General features: G+C 40.3%; 1 protein-coding gene across 9 annotated transcripts in view; it reads right to left on the bottom strand.

Annotated features, from left to right (window-relative positions):
• Window positions 1-1,154: 1,154 nt before the first annotated feature.
• Window positions 1,155-18,300, bottom strand: part of CDK8 (cyclin dependent kinase 8) — a 91,582-nt gene continuing 74,436 nt past the window's right edge. Inside the window, exons 6-11 of one of the 9 annotated variants that reach the window (XM_054194433.1) lie at window positions 17,991-18,060; window positions 16,893-16,965; window positions 12,806-12,890; window positions 8,928-9,025; window positions 7,211-7,369; window positions 1,155-2,471 (exon numbers count right to left, since the gene is read on the bottom strand). In XM_054194433.1, the coding sequence (XP_054050408.1) occupies window positions 2,346-2,471; window positions 7,211-7,369; window positions 8,928-9,025; window positions 12,806-12,890; window positions 16,893-16,965; window positions 17,991-18,060 (611 nt within the window). In that variant the 3' untranslated portion in view covers window positions 1,155-2,345. Of the gene's footprint in view, window positions 2,472-7,210; window positions 7,370-7,488; window positions 7,568-8,927; window positions 9,026-12,805; window positions 12,891-16,892; window positions 16,966-17,990; window positions 18,061-18,300 lie in introns of those variants that run through there. The other 8 variants (XM_054194378.1, XM_054194388.1, XM_054194406.1 and 5 more) reach the window with 8 other exon arrangements.

Genomic DNA, 18,300 nt, shown 5'->3' with positions numbered 1-18,300 from the left:
GCTTTAATGCAAAAAACAAAAAGTTTAAGGCACTCACACTTACATACTTATTTTTATTCCAGAAACTGAGGAAAGTCAGATTTTGACAAGAGTCATGCCAAAAGGAAGAGGGTATCACACAGTATTACTAAAACAGCATAAACTGTACTCAGATTTATTTATTTTATTTCAGCCTGGAGAAGAGAAGGCTCTGGGGAGACCTTATAGCCGCCTTCCAGTACCTGAAGGGGGCCTACAAGAAAGCTGGGGAGGGGCTGTTTGCAAGGGCATGTAGCAATAGGACGAGGGGCAACAGCTTTAACCTAGAGCAGGGTAGGTTTAGATTAGACATTAGGAAGAAGTTCTTTACAATGAGGGTGGTGAGACACTGGCACTGGTTGCCCAGAGAGGTGGTGGAGGCCCCATCCCTGGAGACATTCAAGGCCAGGCTGGATGGGGCTCTGAGCAACCTGATCTAGTTGAAGATGTCCCTGCTTACTGCAAGGCGTTGGACTAGATGACCTCTAAAGGTCCCTTCCAGCCCAACACAGTCTATGATTCTGTGATTCATTCTATGATTTAGTTTTAAATCACCCGAGTACTTAAACCTCTACTCCACTCAGAGAATTTTATCTCCATCTCAAAGACGGTTTGCATTTCAGGCTGACTACCTGTTTGGTCTTTCTTTTGTGCCCTGTGAGCAGCTCAGTGCACTGGAATGGATGATACCGGCTGACAGTCAGACTACATGAAGCACTTGCAGAAAAAAATCCTGCATATATTGCATATATTTATGTCATAAAATCACAGTGTGGTATTAGATACAAAGGTAAGAATGAGTTACAGAAACCTTGGAAGAACTATTCAGACAGGAACATCTCTAGATTTTGTAGATGAAAAGGAGCTGTCTGATCTATGAGATGTAGCTAGTAATAAACCCACCTTCAGTGCACCTCCAGCTGATCGGCTACATGTACGCAACACGGGTAATGACATTTTATGAAGACGCTGTATTTTTTTTCCTGCTATTTAAAAAAAAAAAAATCCTTCTCAGTAGTTAATGGAAGCCTGCCCACTTGAAAGAAAAATTCCCATCAGATACTGTTTCTCAGGACACAACCAATACAGACGTACCATGGGGGAGCAGGGAGGTGTCGGTGATAAAAAGGAATACAGGCAAAGGCCATATGCAGATTTATGAAAAATAAATTTATTACATAACACCTTGTTTTAACAATGTTTGATTTTTTTTTTATTCAGAATACTTGCGTCATTCATGTAAAATAGTTTGATACAGTACATTGTATGTAAGTTTTTCCTCATAAATTCTAAGGCTCTCCTAACACCTTGATCCTCTGCTGTAGGAATGGCACCCCTAAACAACGTGCGAACATTTAAAAAAAAAATAATTAACTGAACAAAATTTAAAATCCACTACACCAAGCTGGTTCTCAAAAATCATGACGAAATATCTGAATGGATGCCGCACCTTTTTAGGAAATATCATTCATGCTTTTTTAATCCCAAAGCATGCTCACAAATCATTAACACCAACAGGAAAAAAATAAAACACTGTCTATGACAATCATTTTAGTTTGTTTGCTGAACCAAACATGTTTATATCAATGACAACATACTTCTTTTACTATCAAATAGCAGCTTTAATACCAGTCAAGTCATAGATTTAAAAACAAAACTAAAAACTTACGGTGGAAATTAATCTTTGGGACATTTGTAATTGCTGGAAAAAAAAGATGCAAATGTTTTCATGTTCTTAAAAAAAAAATCTCATCGTAGCAATCATGTTGGTCATAAAACATTGATCGAGGTGGAAAATGAACCAACCCACAAAAGTCACTAAAAATAAACGTCTATCAAAATTGTCTCAATCGGAGTCACGGTTAGTTTGCTTTTTTGCCATGGTAACATATAGTGTATGCTTCAAGTACCAGTTGAAAGGTGTTGTGTACTGTCGGTCAGATAAAAGTTGTTACACCAAGAGAATTCACCACATACGACAACAAAAAATGCTTGCCCCTAGCACATTTCACAGCTTCAACTGCTACAGACTGTCACTGGAAAAAAAATGCATCGGTCAGTCTGAACCATGTCAAGTAAACTATGGAAGTAGCATATCCACAACACAAACTGTGCTAGCACTTTCTTTTCAAGTCTAACCCCAGAAACAGGTACGATTTGGGAGCCACTACTCCGCTCTGTGGAAGGGGGTGGATCGTGGCGATCGGACAGGTTGGAGGTGTGGTTGTACAGTACATTCTCGTGGCCCAAGCCGGGTTCCAGGCAGGCAGCTGCGCGGCCGGTCCTGCAGCATTAGCAACAGTGCATTGACGTTATTGGGATGCAGCTCAGTACCGGTGCGTCTGGTGCGAGTACTGTGGCGGCTGCTGGGAGGTAGCTGAATATCCCATGCTGCTCTGTGGCTGTGATGTGCTTGGTCCGGGGTTGGGGTAGGCAGCATGGGGGTTGGAACGCTGCAGAGGGGGTAAAAGCAGAGGAAATGCAACCCTTTGTAACAGGTACATGGCAAGGCAGTTTCGCCTACTGATTTATTTCTTCAAGAGGTACCAAGCGCACACGGTCCCAAAGCAGCTGCGCTTCCAGGCTTCTTTCCACCTACTCTGATTACAGCAGGTGCAGGTATGAACATCATTAGACAGTGACAGCCACCACCCTTCAGTTATCCATCCTAATTACCTCCTGTGACTCTACACCCGTCATAGTCAAACCTTCAGCCAGCCCTCCAGATGGCGACAGTTCACCTGCATGTTACACAAGGCTACCACCGCTCACAGCAGCGGTCTTCTCCACTTGCTCCCTTCCCCTACCAAGGAGGTATGTTGGGATGGAGGTTCATACATCTGTGCATCTCACTGCTGGTGAGCCACTCTGCATTATTCTGCAGATTTTCTTACTCAAAGGATATGCTTAACACCCTTTTGTGTGACCTAGGAGTAAAGGCTGAGAGCGCTGTGATTATTTAGGCCCTACAAATACTTGACGGAGAGTTAAAAAGAACAGCCCCACGCTTCTCAGTGGAACCAGATATTGCAGGGAGAAATGGCCATAGACTGTGGCTTGGGGGGTTCAGGTTGGACATTAGGGGGGAAAAAAAATTTTCAAAAAAACCCCAAACACTAATAGAGCAGCATAGCACTAGAAGAACTTGCCCAGAGAGGCTGTGAAGTCTCCCCATCTAGGGAGGTTTTTAAGACTCAGCTAAACAAAGCCATGGCTGACCTGATTTAGCAATAGCAACAGTCCTGCTCCAAGTGGGAGACGGGGCTACGTGGTCTCGAGGCCCCTTTCAACCAGCATTTCTACAATTATTTATTGAGTGGAGCATTCATCATTGCAAGAAGCTCTGGGCAAACCAGCAACTGCCTACTTCAATTTTAACCTAGAAGTTATTTACACATCATGAGTTATAAAGGAAAAAAGATTGCGAGATTTTCAATCTTAGCATATGACCACTTAGTAGCATTTAACATTTCATTAAGTTAACACAATTTCAGTACATTACTGTGCTGGTTTATATTTATGTTATGGTTTACACACACACAATTTTTTCAGCATTTAGAAACTGCTGTGTAACTTCTCAACTCTTAATATCACAAGATGTATTAGGATTTTTAGCAAAAGCTGCTCCTAGTAAAGGTCTAGAAACTTCTCTATGGTGAATATTCCACGACTAGGGTATTGCTACTGAGACCTGAATACGCAAAACTATGGTGAACAAACATCCTGAAAAAGTAAAATATTAAAATAGCTTTACAGATTTTATAAGTCACAACATAAAATAATAAATAACAAGTCCATGTTTTCCCGCTGTTCAGCACTTAGAATGGAAGCCATAATCAGGATGCGGAGCCGATGGCAGAAATGAAAAGGCAAACTCTATTTGTTAACATGTGCTCACAGGACTGAGCTAATTCTCTAGGGGTGTATAGTGTAAAGGGGAAGAAAAGCTGGACCAGCACTTAATGCCAGGGGCAACAAACCAGCACTGCTGAACTGCCCCGTTAACACAGTGACTGATGAGCTTTTGTGACATTTGCCTTCAGTCCTGAGAGACGGACTAAGTCACTCGTCATCACTCCTCAACAGAAGTGTCACGGCTCTGGGTCACCCTTCTCTCCATGTGACAAATACAGGATGAACTTCAGAGAGCAAAAAATCTCTGAACATTCTTTTTGCCCAAGCATGGCTCCTGTATGTAGGAAACTATCACAAGTTTAACCATTTAAAAACTGACCATTCATGTGACTTGTAAACATTTTCAGCATCCTGACTTCTAAAACAGAACTTATTTTAGAGGAAGGGAATTAAAAATCATCAGATTCCTTCATGACACCCAGTGCAACAAATGGCTTTTGTTTAAGAACAAATATAAATATCCAGTCCTTTCTAAAGGCCATTAAGCACCCAGAAGCAAAAGCTTGGAACAGTGGAATTGCTCCAGGCTGTTTAGTCACATTGCCTTTGGAAGTGTCACATTCCAGATTTAAATGAGAAGGCAAGGAAGGCTGTGTGCCATGTGTCTACTATTTTTATGCATGGCAGAAAAGGATACAAGGTCAACTTGCTCTGCAGAGAGTAATTTGACTTCTGAGTGGATGGAGAAACTGTCTTAGTGTGTCTTGCCCAGGAGATGGCAATCCTTCTTCACAAGCTTTATACGGGGACTTTGAGCAAATTAAATGAAGAACAAAGGAACAGGTGTTTGATTAGAACAGAAGGCTGTATTGTAATATTTGTTCGCCATCTCCTCAAGTTCCAGGATCAGAAACAAAAAATGTGAGGAATTTTTTTCAGGGAGACCTGAAACCACCAATAGGCAACTCTTAACTGTTCCACTGCCAGCAAGTTCAGGTCTCCTTCGATTACCATGTTTTCCAGATACCTTAATCAGAAAAAAATCTACCCACTGCCTTCTTGCAAGACTGCAGGGGAGGTGTTTTGTTGGGGTTTTGTTGTTGTTGTTTTGGTGAGTTTTTGGTGTTGTTTTACATTTGTTTTTTGTTTTAAACAGGTGTTTTGCCTTCTAAAGAGACAGCAAAAAGATTAGTCAGAAGCAGTAAACTTACCAATAAGAGCTCCTGAGATAGCCAAGTAACAGTTATCACTATCTCAAGGCAAAAGTATCCTGAAATTACATTTGTTGACAAGGGCTACCCCCAGCTACAATCCTGGGATTGACATCTGAGAGTACAAAAGTTTTGATGAACGTGAGCTGAAAACACCAACATCAACTCCTGCTGAAGCAATCTGAGTCTTCTGACTTCTAGCAAATCTCAGCTCTTGCTCATAGAAGTGGAAGCTGAAGTTTGTTCAAACTGCCAAGCTGCAGTAGCAAAATGAGGTGAAGGGTGTGTAATTAGGGCATGTAAATGTGGCTCCCTGACATAGTCCATGCAACCTCTGCATCAATCTCCTTAGATATGTGGCTCAACATGATGGGAAGGTTAAGAGAAAGTTAGATTTGCCTTCTTAAAAATACACACACAGAAGTAGTAGATACAGCCAGCTAAAAGGCCCAAACAGCAATCAACTTGGTAGCTTGCCAAATTGAATGGGATGAATCTCCTGTAAAGGAGTCCTCTGTGATGCATAACCCAACTAAAAGAACGACAATATTTGTACTTAGAGGCACCCCACAGCACAGCACTCTAGTTAAGGCTGACCACTGTTTCAAAGAGCTCCAAAAATCTTTATTGTTCAAGGAGAACAACTTAAAAACTGACATGCTATTGTTGTCCTGGGATTAGCTGAGCAAAGGCACTTGGGGACTATATGAAGGATCTTACAGTAGTGCTCCTGAAAATTGACCTTGGCTTATTTTTTTGGTAATCTCAAGTTTTGCTCAACGCTGGAAATACATAGATCTATACAAGGATGAGGGTAATGCCCCCAGGCAGCCTTTGAGGACAGCTGGTACTCTCAAGAACAAACTCCGAGATGAAAGATTTCAAAACTGTTGGTGTTTATGGAGAAACAGTATCAAATTGTGAAGAATAAGTTGACAACAGTGGTTTTATTGATAGCATTCTTTAACTCTCCCTAAGTTTTGCTACAGAATATAAGCATAGCCAAGTGGGTTCCAGATATTGGAGAAGGGATGGAAGAGAGACTATCCCTTTTCACCTTTAAAATATCTGAAAACACCGCCATCAATTTCTGACTTCCCCATCCTTTGATTCCATCAAAGGCTCTTCGAATTGGCCTTCTGCACTATCGCTCCATGTGAACCAGTATTTAAGCAGTTCCTGTAGGCTAACATTTTCACCAGCATGCCTCCTCTTGAGATCTTCTATTCCCTAGGCTTCCAAAATCTGCAACCTCTCTAACTATTCCTATGTACGTTATTTGAAAAGTCTTCCTTGCTCCTCTTTTGCAATTTCTTAGCTTGCATTAACTAAAGGTTCTGTCCTTAACTGTCTTAGCCTTGATGTCTGGGAGTAATCTCATCCAAACCCACAAATTCAGGTATCATTCCCTGCGATGACTCTCAGGTGTTCTCCTCCTCCCAACTCTTCTGATTTCCTAATGTCTGACCATAAGCTCAAATGCAGGGAAGCATGAACACAGTTTTCAAGTTTTCCTCACGCTTTTTTCCTACGCTCCTCTTCTTCCTCACTCATTGATTGCCACCACCTCACCTGTCTCTTCAGTTCTGCAATACTGAGCTTACTCAACCTGGAATCTCCCTTGGTCTTCAAAACAGAGGTTATAACAGCATCATGTCAAGTCATCCAAAATACTGCTTGTCATCAAAATACTGTTTGTCATCCAAAATACTGCTTTCCAATCCATTTGCCCAACTAAAACTCTTCTTCAGATTCTTATTTCACAGCTTGTTTACTGCAATATCATTTGTCTCCTACTGTTACAGACTTGTTCAAACAAGGAATGGTATTTTTAGGTGATACAAAGCACAGCACAACAGGCTCCTTGTCCACAATCTGCATTCCCTAATATGAAGATAAAAAAATTATTAACTGTAACAATCTCTGATCCTAATTTCCTTACTGCTAACCTAAAGAGCATCAGCATATCAATTTACAGGCAAACTATCAACTAAATGCATCTGAAAAAAGCCAAAAAATAGCAGTTAATACCGTGACATTTACAAATTTATTTTTTTTTTTTAGCTTAAAGAAACACTGCTGTAAACATGAGAACCAAATACACACTATATGAATGAAACAAATACCTGATAGTCTGAGGTCATAATAAGTCCACCTGAGGTAGTGGTAGGAGGAACAACTCTCACTTTTTTCAGTGGGGGTCCCTGTGTGTGACTGTTGTCTTGGTTCCCTGGATGACCAGTTCCGTTAGTATGGTTATTGCCCTGCTGCTGCTGCTGGTTCTTCTCAATTGTTTAAACACAAAGAAAAATTTCAACTCAAAAGCAGTACGTGAAATAACATGAAAACAGGAAATAGTGTGAAAGCCAGTGAAGCATGATGATACTGTTCTTCCAGTACTTACTTTGTCTCCTTTATCATCTGGTTCTTCTTCTGTTAAAAATTCTCGTTTTGGGTAAGGGATTTGACAACCTGCAAAAACACTGCCCCCCAAAAAAGTCTATTTATCACCGTATTAGAACAAAAGGGTTAGACCTGTAAGATTTATACTTCGCCCATGCTAGTTTCAAGGTGCCTGAGCCACAGCCTAATAATCGGTAACTAATGGAGAAGTTTTCCCCATCTTACTTTCATCATATTCTAAACTTAGTAAACGTATTCACATTTACTTTTAATCTTCAGTAGTGTCTTATACACTCAAACCCCTAATAGTTTTCACCGCTTCTGGTAACTGGTGGCTGGAAAGGTGCACCACCTGTTACATATCTGCAAGGGCACAAATCACTATCTTAATCCAGCTATCGTGTAATTCACAATCTCAGGACTAACTGAAAATACTCCTGGAAACTCCACTGACTATTAATAAAACCACCTGGAACAAAGTTTAAAAATAACTACAAATTTAATCTGTCAATTCATATCTCATGGCCCGCATGAATTTGCTACTGCTAGTGCAAGCTAATATTTACCTGCCCTTAATCAGTAGAATGTATTTATAATGAAGTCTCTGTACACCTGTTAGCATTACTCATTGTGTATTCACATAAAAATGCCAACCTAAAAGCAGTTCTGCAAAAACAAATCATTCACATTACAACATTAAATCACAGAGACAGGTCAGGAGCTGTTATAAGTAATCCAGTAGGTTTTAGTGAAGTAATTTAATTTTTAATTAATTACTTATAAACATACATACCATATTTTATAAATTCTTCCCTAGATAATGGTAGAGAATCATACACAGGATGTACTAGTAGCTTTCCTAAAAAGGTGTACGATCATGCTCTCTGGCTAGCCTTTTGGGAGGGGGGATTAATTTTTAATGAAATCATTCATTGTCCCTAAATTTTCTTCCTTTTGTAAATCACCCTGCGCAAACAAAAAAAAGAGGCGTGTCTACGGAAAATGGATTTAAGTTGTTAAGGATGACAGCACAGAGACACAGAGTTTACTTCCCCCACCCACTGAATTAACAACAAAGGCTAAGACAGAAAAATGTAAGCTAATTAGAGAGTGTCATATGGCATTCTGGAGCAGAGAAGTGGACCTGCGGGCACTTAGCAGTGGTCTACAAAGATCTGTAGCATGCATAATCAACCTGTCAGTGAATAACAAGATTAGGGCTGTGACTAATAGGATCAAAGTTCCATAAAGCAAGAGACTAATAAGAATGCTACTTAATTTTAAAAACCACAAATGGCATTTTAGTGGTTATAGCTTTCTTTGGTTCTTAGAGAGTAAGTATTTAGCTCAATAGTCACAAACGTATTTACAGCAGAGAGAAAGCACGCATTTCTAAAGCATCTCTGGGTGTACTGATAGGTTAATAAACTGACCACTTACTCGGATGTGGGAAGAGGATCTTCTAAGAAATAGGGATCCTGCATAGCCTGTTCTGAGGTAATTCTCTTTATTGGATCCATAGTGAGTAATTTCTGAAGCTGCAAAAATAAAAGATAAAACACTCCACATTACCAAAATGTTTTACAGAAACTTCATTGTATTATTCCTGAAAGATGAGCTGATACAAGTTGTGTCTGAACTCAAAACCCTAACCATAAATGGCATAACCACATTCTTCTCTCTTGTTAAAATAGTAACTTCATTTCCCATCAAAAACCACCTATTTTTACTTGCAAAGCCCAGGACACACAGTTAGTTCCAGTCAAAATGTTCTAGCAAAAACATTCAAAGAGCTTCCATGACGTACCAGCAGCTTTAGTCATAGAATCATAAAATAGTTTGGGTTGGAAGGGACCTTTAAAGGTCATATAGTCCAACTCCCCTGCAATGAGCAGGGACATATTCAACTGGACCACGTTGCTCAGAGCCCCATCCAACCTTACCTTGAGCGTTTCCAGGGATGGGGCATCGACCACCTCTCTGGGCAACCTGTGCCAGTGTTTCACCACCCTCGTTGTAAAAAATTTCTTCCTTCTCTCTAGTCTAAGTCTTCCCTCTTTTAGTTTAAAACTGTTACCTTGTCCTATCACAACAGGCCTTACTAAAAAGTTTATCCCATCTTTCCTGTAGGCCCCCTTTAGGTACTGGAAGGCTGCTATAAGGTCTCCGCAGAGCCTTCTCTTCTCCAGGCTGAACAACCCCAGCTCTCTCAGCCTGTCCTCATGGCAGAGGTGCTCCAGCCCTCTCATAATTTTTGTGGTCCTCCTCTGGACCTGCTCCAACGGGTCCATGTCTTTCCTGTGTAGAGGGCTCCAGAGCTGGACGCCAAGTAGCGTCTCACCAGAGTGGAGTAGATGGGAAGAATCGCCTCCCACAACCTGCTGTCCACGCTTCTTTTGATGCGGCCCAGGATAGAGTTGGCTTTATGGGCTGTGAGCACACATTGTTGGCTCATGTCCAGCTTTTCAGCCACCCGTACCCTTGAGTCCTCCTCTCTTCAATGGTCTGTTCACTTCCCACAAGAAGATGCAACATGCACATATTTAGCCTGATTTCTTCAACTACACTACATTTAACAGGAAGCAACATCATATCCATCTAAATTCAAGTCCTTCTTCGCAATTAATAAACAAAAGTGATTCCATGTCCATTATTGCTCATTATTTAGTATTGTCATATTAGTACAACTCCATTGTCATCCACAGTATTTTAAAGCTGTTATATGAAGTCACTCCTTAGAAAATCTTTATGCTACAAAAGAAAGTAGTAATCAACAGGTTCAAAAAGACCACCTGGCCAGATAACTTTTTATCACCCACTCCAGTGTGTGCTTGTTTATTCTGGCAAATACAGACTCTCAGACACGTGTGTGTGCACTACATGCTGCTCAAAAGAGCAGTTGTGCAAAATCTTGAATTTTAGTTGATTTTTTGCATGACATGATGCAAAATACCCTAGAGAAGTCTTAATAAGCTGCCTCCTCCATCCAGAGCACATCAAGTCCGAGCTCTGGTGCTGTTGCACTATCAGTGTAAGACCTCAGCCTTCATCTTCGTAACAACTGATGAATCAGATATCAACTACATGAAAAAAAAAGAAGTCTTTCCAAAACACCTCTGTTGGTTAAAGACAATGAAGATAACCACAAAGTATAAATGCGCAGAAGACAAGGCAAAGCATAATGTCTTACAAAGTAGTTGAACTCAATTCAACTAAAAAAACCAGCAAAACCTTACCCTTTGAGAAAGCACCTCTTACTCTCATTGGGAAGTATTAACAGAGGGCTAAGCAGCACACTATTTGCTGTGTTTGCTTTTTGATACCAAACTTTAAAAGAAAAAAGGCATACAAGATGCTTCAGTAACAGAGAGCTGAGCAAAATTGCTAAGGTAATACACAAATGAAAATCTAAGAAAATAGAACTGACATAATCAAAGTAAAAAATTTGTATAAAAAGAAAGATTGGTACTTAAACGGACATGTTATGAGAAATGCTTAGGATACGTAGCCAGGAGCTCCTCTAGAGTAACTTCAAATACCAATAACAGACATGAAGTCTAAATTCAGCACAGCATTAGAGACTGAAAGGTAACTCTAAAACACATTTTTACTGTTTGTACTGTTTTTACTCTTCCACTCTCATTTTGCACCCATGTAAACATTTCAGAAGCTGCCTGGACTTCATACATTTGTCACTGCAGCATCTCAACAGTGGTTTTCAATAAAAAACACGTTAGAAACATCGTGCTGTCTCCACGCGTCTGAAGATTTTTCTCCATTTTAGGAACAGCAGACCAGAGTGATTTTATTTAACTCTAGCACTGATGCATTCTAAAAGTAAGTGTTTATAATTCAAAAGGTCTGGTGTACGTTCATATACTTCTCCTCGTCCACCCAGCAGTTTTGTGGAATACAGCCGTGCTGGATAAGCAAAACATACAGGCAGAATGAGATAACCTTCAGACACTACACAGAAAAAGAAAAATACTGAGTCACAGAATCACAGAATCTTCATGGTTGGAAAGGACCCTTAAGATCATCGAGTCCAACCAAACAACCTACAATCTCTGCCACTAGAGCATGCCCTGAAGCGCCACATCTAGACGTTTCTTAAACACCTCTAGGGATGGTGACTCAACCACCTCCCTGGGCAGGCTGTTCCAGTGCCTGACCACTCTGTCAGTAAAGTAATTCCTCCTAATATCTAACCTAAACCTCCCCTGCCACAACTTCAGACTATTTCCTCTGGTCCTGTCATTATTCACCTGGGAGAAGAGGCCAACACCCACCTCTCTCCAACCTCCTTTCAGGCAGTTGTAGAGGGCAATGAGGTCTCCCCTCAGCCTCCTCTTCTCCAAGCTAAACATGCCCAGCTCCCTCAGCCTCTCCTCACATGACCTGGTCTCCAGACCCCTCACCAGCCTGGTAGCTCTCCTCTGGACACGCTCCAGCACTTCAATGTCCCTCTTGTACAGGGGGGCCCAGAACTGAACGCAGGACTCGAGGTGAGGCCTCACCAGTGCCGAGTACAGAGGCACGGTCACTTCCCTGCTCCTGCTGGCCACGCTATTCCTGATACAAGCCAGAATGCTGTTGGCCACCTTGGCCACCTGGGCACACTGCTGGCTCATGTTAAGCTGTCCGTCCACCAGCACCCCCAGGTCCTTTTCTGCCGGGCAGCTTTCCAGCCACTCTTCCCCAAGCCTGTAGCGTTGCTTGGGGTTGTTGTGACCGAAATGCAGGACCCGGCACTTGGCTTTATTAAACCTCATACAGGTGGCCTTGGCCCATCGATCCAGCCTGTCCAGGTCCCTCTGTAGAGCCTTCCTACCCTCAGGCAGATCAACACTCCCACCTAGTTTGGTGTCATCTGCAGTGAGTCTTCATGTTTCACCGTAGAATACAGTGTCCAAGGCAGAACTACACCATGATGTATTGTCAAAGACAATGATCTTTAAAAGAAATGCTACATGTTCAACCTATAGCTTTTTTTTTATCATGGATCTAACAAGATATGCAGAAACTACATGTGCAAATAATATTAATTTTACATTTGCTATTCACACTTTTCTTGGGATTAAATTAACTTTTTTATAAAGATACAGTGTCATGATCTATGTCTGAACTGGTCATCTCCTTTCGCTAGCTTTTAAACGACCATACACAACCACAGCGCAGACCTCCACACTGCAGACCGCTAAAGTTAGAAAGTACATTTTCTTTCCTCAGCCTTCAGTTTTAATGGCACGGTTAAGAACATAATAAATATGTATTACCACTATCAACCCAGTTTTGTTTTCACATCATCAAGGACTCACAGTAAGTTATTTCAGCTCTCTGAGTCTGCATGTAGTCTTTGTAGAATATCGGTTTGAACAGAACGATTCTTGTTCTCTCAAACAGCTCAAAAAGCAATCCCAGGAGCCAGAAGAAAGGAAGGCAAAAAAAGAGAAAGAATTGCCAACATGCTGAAAAACATCGCAACCAAAAAACATTGCAAAATTCTGGCAATTAGGTTATAAAGCTGTCCATCACATGCTGACAAGATGTGAGCAAATTTGGCCATAATCAGCAACAGAAAACAGAAACAAGAAAAATTTAATGATTGTGCAACCATTATCACACAGGGGATTAAAACTCCTATTTTGTCCCCTTGTTCGGGTGCCAGCACACAACTGAACCTTCCACTATTATTACAAATATTTTCTATTTTAAACAAAAACTTTCAATTAAAAGATCACCTGGACAAATGACATAATAAAAATGCAGTAAACTTTACAGATCAGCAATAAATGGGACAATCACTACAGCTCATGTGGACCAAAGTAACCAAATGGAAGATGAAGCATCCATCACTCAATTAACCAGGAGCAGCAGCTGCGTACCCATTTTCTAGGGCATAAACAAATAAGTAGGAAAAAAAATCAGGAAAATGAAAGCTGAAAAAAATGTAAGCTGCAAAAGCAGGAAGGGGCCAAAGTTGCCTCACGTTAACAGATCAGTTCTGCATGTGAAAAGGCACCATGTGCATGAGTGTCAGTAAAGACGGGAAAAAAAATAATCTGGTTAATTCAAGTTGGGAAATCAAAACATTTCATTTTTGGCAGTGACAACAATCCAGGATTTACTCGTCCTGGAATTATTAGTTCTGGCATGTTTTACAATAGTAGATGTAAACAGATTTTTTTATCTGTTCTGATGCAGATAGTGAAAGGGCTGTGAGACAGCTCGTGGAAGAATAAGATCTTGGAGTACCTCTGGAAGAACTGGTACCAAGAGACTCACTGAACTTTTTCAGGCTGTGGTGGAGGCGCCCAAGAGATTCATCTGCAGTTCAGCCTACCCTCAAACAGCAAGGGTGGAAACCTAAGGCACCTTCCAATTTTGACAGTGCCTGAACAGTGTTTTAAGATGTTACTTTGGAAAGACCAGGGTTTTCAAATGGAATCTGATTTTCAGTGAATTGTTCTGACAGACAGCAGTTAGCAGAAAAATGAGAACATTCTGTTCAAAGCTAATTAACTATGAACTTCACAGTACTTCCCTCACAGTCCATTATCTATGGGAGGCAGAAAAGAACATGGCTACATCTAAACTAGTAAATACCCTGCTTTTTAGCTTGCGTAACACTGACTGACACCACCCAAATTGCACAAAGCTCGCTCTCTTGCTATCAGTTTTGTCAAGGGAAGGGGGGTAAATGCCCAAACCGGAGCGAGTGGGTGAGGCAGCGGTTGAGCCGTGTGTTCAGTCAGCGAGTCCATGCTCAAACTCACCCCCCGATCCTCTTGTTCAGTACTAACAAATGTGACCAAGGATGGAGGGGTGGTAGTGGCCTGGTGAAGACCACTATTCCTTGATTTTGCATTTTAATGTAAGCACTGCTTTTTGATATAAAAACAAACATGCTGAACAAAAATGCTGAATACATTCAAACAGTTATCACCCTGTTGTGATACTGGAGCGAGAAGAGAAAACGCTGTAAGTGTTTTAAGCTATTCTCAGGTGATTATTTTGTGTCTAGTTTTGTTGCTCTATTGAAAACCATTTCTAAACTTGTAAGACTGAGAGCAGATGAGAAATTTCAGGTTCGTTTGGCCAGAGCACTCACAGCTCGTAAGAGAAGCTACTTCATTCAGAGCAAGTCTTTTTATGGACCGCCAAGCCGTACAGCAAAGCTTGAACTACTCACTTTTTTTTTTTTACCTGAGCTTGGTGTTACACCAGCAGACTGGAAAGTGTTGAGAAAGAAACAATTGAGGAATCGAGGGAGGAGAAAAGCACTTACGCTGCTTGAAGATGGAGTCACTGCCCATGTTATACAGGTTGTTGCATGGAAAAGGTTTTTAACCTCAGATTGCCCAGGTATGATATGAAAATCCAAAGCAACTGATTTTACTAGGCAGGACTGAGTTTTCTCAGCTATTCACCACTATTGATAATTAGCTACTTTCAGATTTTTGTAAAGCAACATAAGCTTAATTTTGAGAGCTTTAGACTCCTAATATTTCACAAGTCAAATCTGTAGGTGACAAGCAGCATGTTTGTTCTCAAAGAAGATGAAGTTAGAAAGGTAAGTACTGATGTACAGTTGCATAATTTTATGGAACACCAGCCCAGAGTGGCTGATGAGAAAGATCTGCAAATTCACTCAATTTGCTTCACTTCAGCACCCAAGGATGAGTTTTTATATCCAAACTCCATCCTACGCGAAATGTATATTCATCAGATACTTCATGTTTATTGTTTTCTGCTTATTGAATTACTTAATAATTTTTTAAAATATTATTTAAACTTTGATAGGTATTATCTACGTGCTATATCAAATATATTTCTTAAAGTATGCATTGTCATACTAAAACATAAAAGCGTCTTGGTAAATAACTACCAATGCATTTCTGAAGCTCTGTTATAAATAGCTACATGGTAAAAACCAGATTAAGTATGAGCACTTCAGTTCTTCACATCTCAACATAAACTTTTCATGCATTACATACAAATATGCAGACTGCTCAGCAGCTTCCAACTGTGCTTGAATACAAAAATCCATCAAAAATCCAATATCTCTATCCGAGAGGACTAGTTTCCTTGCTTATGTAAACACCTCTAGTATTGCACCAACTTTTAACTTTAGAGAGCAGAGACACTTCACAGTAAATGACGTGCAATGGTACAACAGCCAGGTAACTTCTTGCAATGAGTACTTGATTCAGCTCGTTACACTTTTGGTTTTAATCTGAACCTTGACTATACATTCTATTTTAGGCCGGTTGCAGTACAACCCCCATTCAAAAATGCCCACGCTGTATGCCACAAGAAGAATATTGCCTCAGAGCTGCTCTGGCTGAAGGATAAATTCCAAAATGTATATGGGTGAAAAAAGTACTGAACAGAAAAAAAAAAGTCTGCTTAAAAACTCTGTACCAGAGAAGGTACAGCTTCCAATGACTTGAACAAAAGCCACGCGATCCTCAGACATCCAGGCCTCTCAAACATCTCCCCTTTTCTCCACTTTATTCCTCTCATCTACAAGATCAAAAAGCTTCCTGTCTCTTTCCTCACTCCTGCCCTGCCAAATAATTCTAGCCTGAAAACACTTAACCTGAGTTGGAAATATCAAGATAAGGAGAATGTCCATTCAGAGAGACTAGATGTACTTAAATTCTTTCTTCTCCATGTATATAGATATACAGTTCATTTTAGAGACTTGAATGTTCTTTAAAACACAGAAGAACAGGCCCAATATAGCAATTTCTGAAACAACATAAAGCAGGCACTTCCAGGATTGAGCAAGTGCATAATTTTAACTGAAGTCTTCCTTAAAAAAAAAAGTTATATGCTCTAGAGAGAAAAATCATTGTTGTAAGAGTTATACCTAAGAAAGCTACAAAGGATCCGTGCACCAGGAAGACATATTAAATTTTCCAAACTACATGTTCAAGTCTCAACTTTTGTTTTGTTTTGTTTTGTTTTTTTTTTTTTTTTGTTTGAAGTCTGTAAAATGCAAGCTTAATAATATGTAAAAAATTAGGCATTTAGGATTTTTTTTAGCTAAAAACCAGGCTATTAAAGTATGCAAGGCAGCAAAATGGCTAAGAGCTGCAAAACCACTGCAAACATAATTACAAACTAAACATGACTTAAAGATTGAAAATTTCTAATATACTCAACACAGAACCTAATCCAGTGAATGACTCACAGAATCAATTTATCAATGTGAGAAGAAAAAGTCGTTTTGCAATTCTCAGACTGCAGAGTATCTGTTACTCCTAACTTTATTTATAAAATAAGGTACAATACTTATAAAATAAAGTTAGTCACAGTGTACTTGACACCAACTCAACTCTCACTTTAAACTGTAACTTATATGAGGGCTTTGATTTTTTTATGTGTGCAGGAACTTACCAAGTGGAACGCCTTACTATCTGGTTTAACTTTATGTTTTTCCATATATTTGATAAGGCTGCAGTTGGTATACCTAGGAAAGGAAAAAAATGTGACATTTCTAATATGCAAATCACCGACATTGCAAAGCTTTCTTAGTAGCCACACAACATTAATAAGAACAGTTTAGTCTCCCTTGCTCACCCACTAAGCAGGGAAAAACCACAACCACCAACACCAGAGACTGCTTAAAAATCATTCAGACACTACAGAAATGCATCTCTATCTCACATGCTTGTAAAAACACAAAAAGCACACTTTTAACCACACGCAGGCAGCAAATTATCACTTGGATTTAAACTGCCTTTTAGCAATTTCACTACTATGCAGTTTCATTCTGTACATTTCTAATGCCAATAAACATGGAGATAAATACTAAGCCCATCTTAACACTCTCCTGCAATGTATAGGTTTTCTACGAGAACATCCATGAATTCCCTTTTTTGAACAGGAGCTCAGAAATAAGGTTTCTAAGCGGTTACGATAGCGTGGCAGGTGCAAGAAATGTAAGTAACAGTACAGCTCCAAATCCCTCAGCATGGAAACAAGGCAACAGCGCAGGCTCTTAAGCGCAGGCATTAGACTCTGGCAATGTGACAGCAAAACTGAAAGGTGTTCTTTTCTTTAGCCTTCGTAAGCTACCCTAGACACCAAACCTGGCAATCACACCCACTATTTGCTGGAAACAGTATAAGGTTACCAGATCCCTTTTATGCAGCTATCACAGGAAAGTCATTTCCAGTACCACAGATCTGGGAAGAGCTGGGACAAACCGTGCTTAGCAATCTCCAGAGCTGCGCGGGTCTCACTGGCATCCCCTGCCACCTTACCATTTACAGCCTGTCTCTGGCTACTCTTCTGATGTGCACCACCTCAACAGGCCAAGTTCACCATTACAAAACTACTTCATTTTTCTTTGTTCACGATCTAAGTCATAACCATTTCATAGTCCTGCTTTGGCATCTACAGAGAAAACAGCCTCAGCTACAAGAAATTTAGGGCAAGAGGGAGAAATAAAATATGGCTTTCTTAAGAAAGCTCAACTCAAAGCAGACTTACGTGTTTCTCCGGAAATCTTTCATTAAAGTTGAATGTTCAGGCATCTTTTTTATGTCCTCCCAATCCTTATCTGCAAAATCAATATTTATTAATAATTTTTTTTCTTCCCCCCCCCCCCAGTAAAACAAAGGCTTTCCAAGTATCTCCATAGCCCTGATTTTTTTTTTTTGGCTCCTTCTCTGACCTTGCAGTTACTTATTTCTTTGTACGCCTTGGTTCATATTCCTTCCTCACCTCTTCACAATAAATCTTCACAATACCAACACTTAATAGTTGTGTGCTGATTAACTCAAGAACTTCAAAAAAACCA

Source organism: Rissa tridactyla, chromosome 1 (assembly GCF_028500815.1).
Source record: "Rissa tridactyla isolate bRisTri1 chromosome 1, bRisTri1.patW.cur.20221130, whole genome shotgun sequence".
NCBI lineage: Eukaryota > Metazoa > Chordata > Aves > Charadriiformes > Laridae > Rissa > Rissa tridactyla.
Note: the sequence above shows the minus strand (reverse complement) of the source record. Positions and strands in the feature narration are given on the sequence as shown.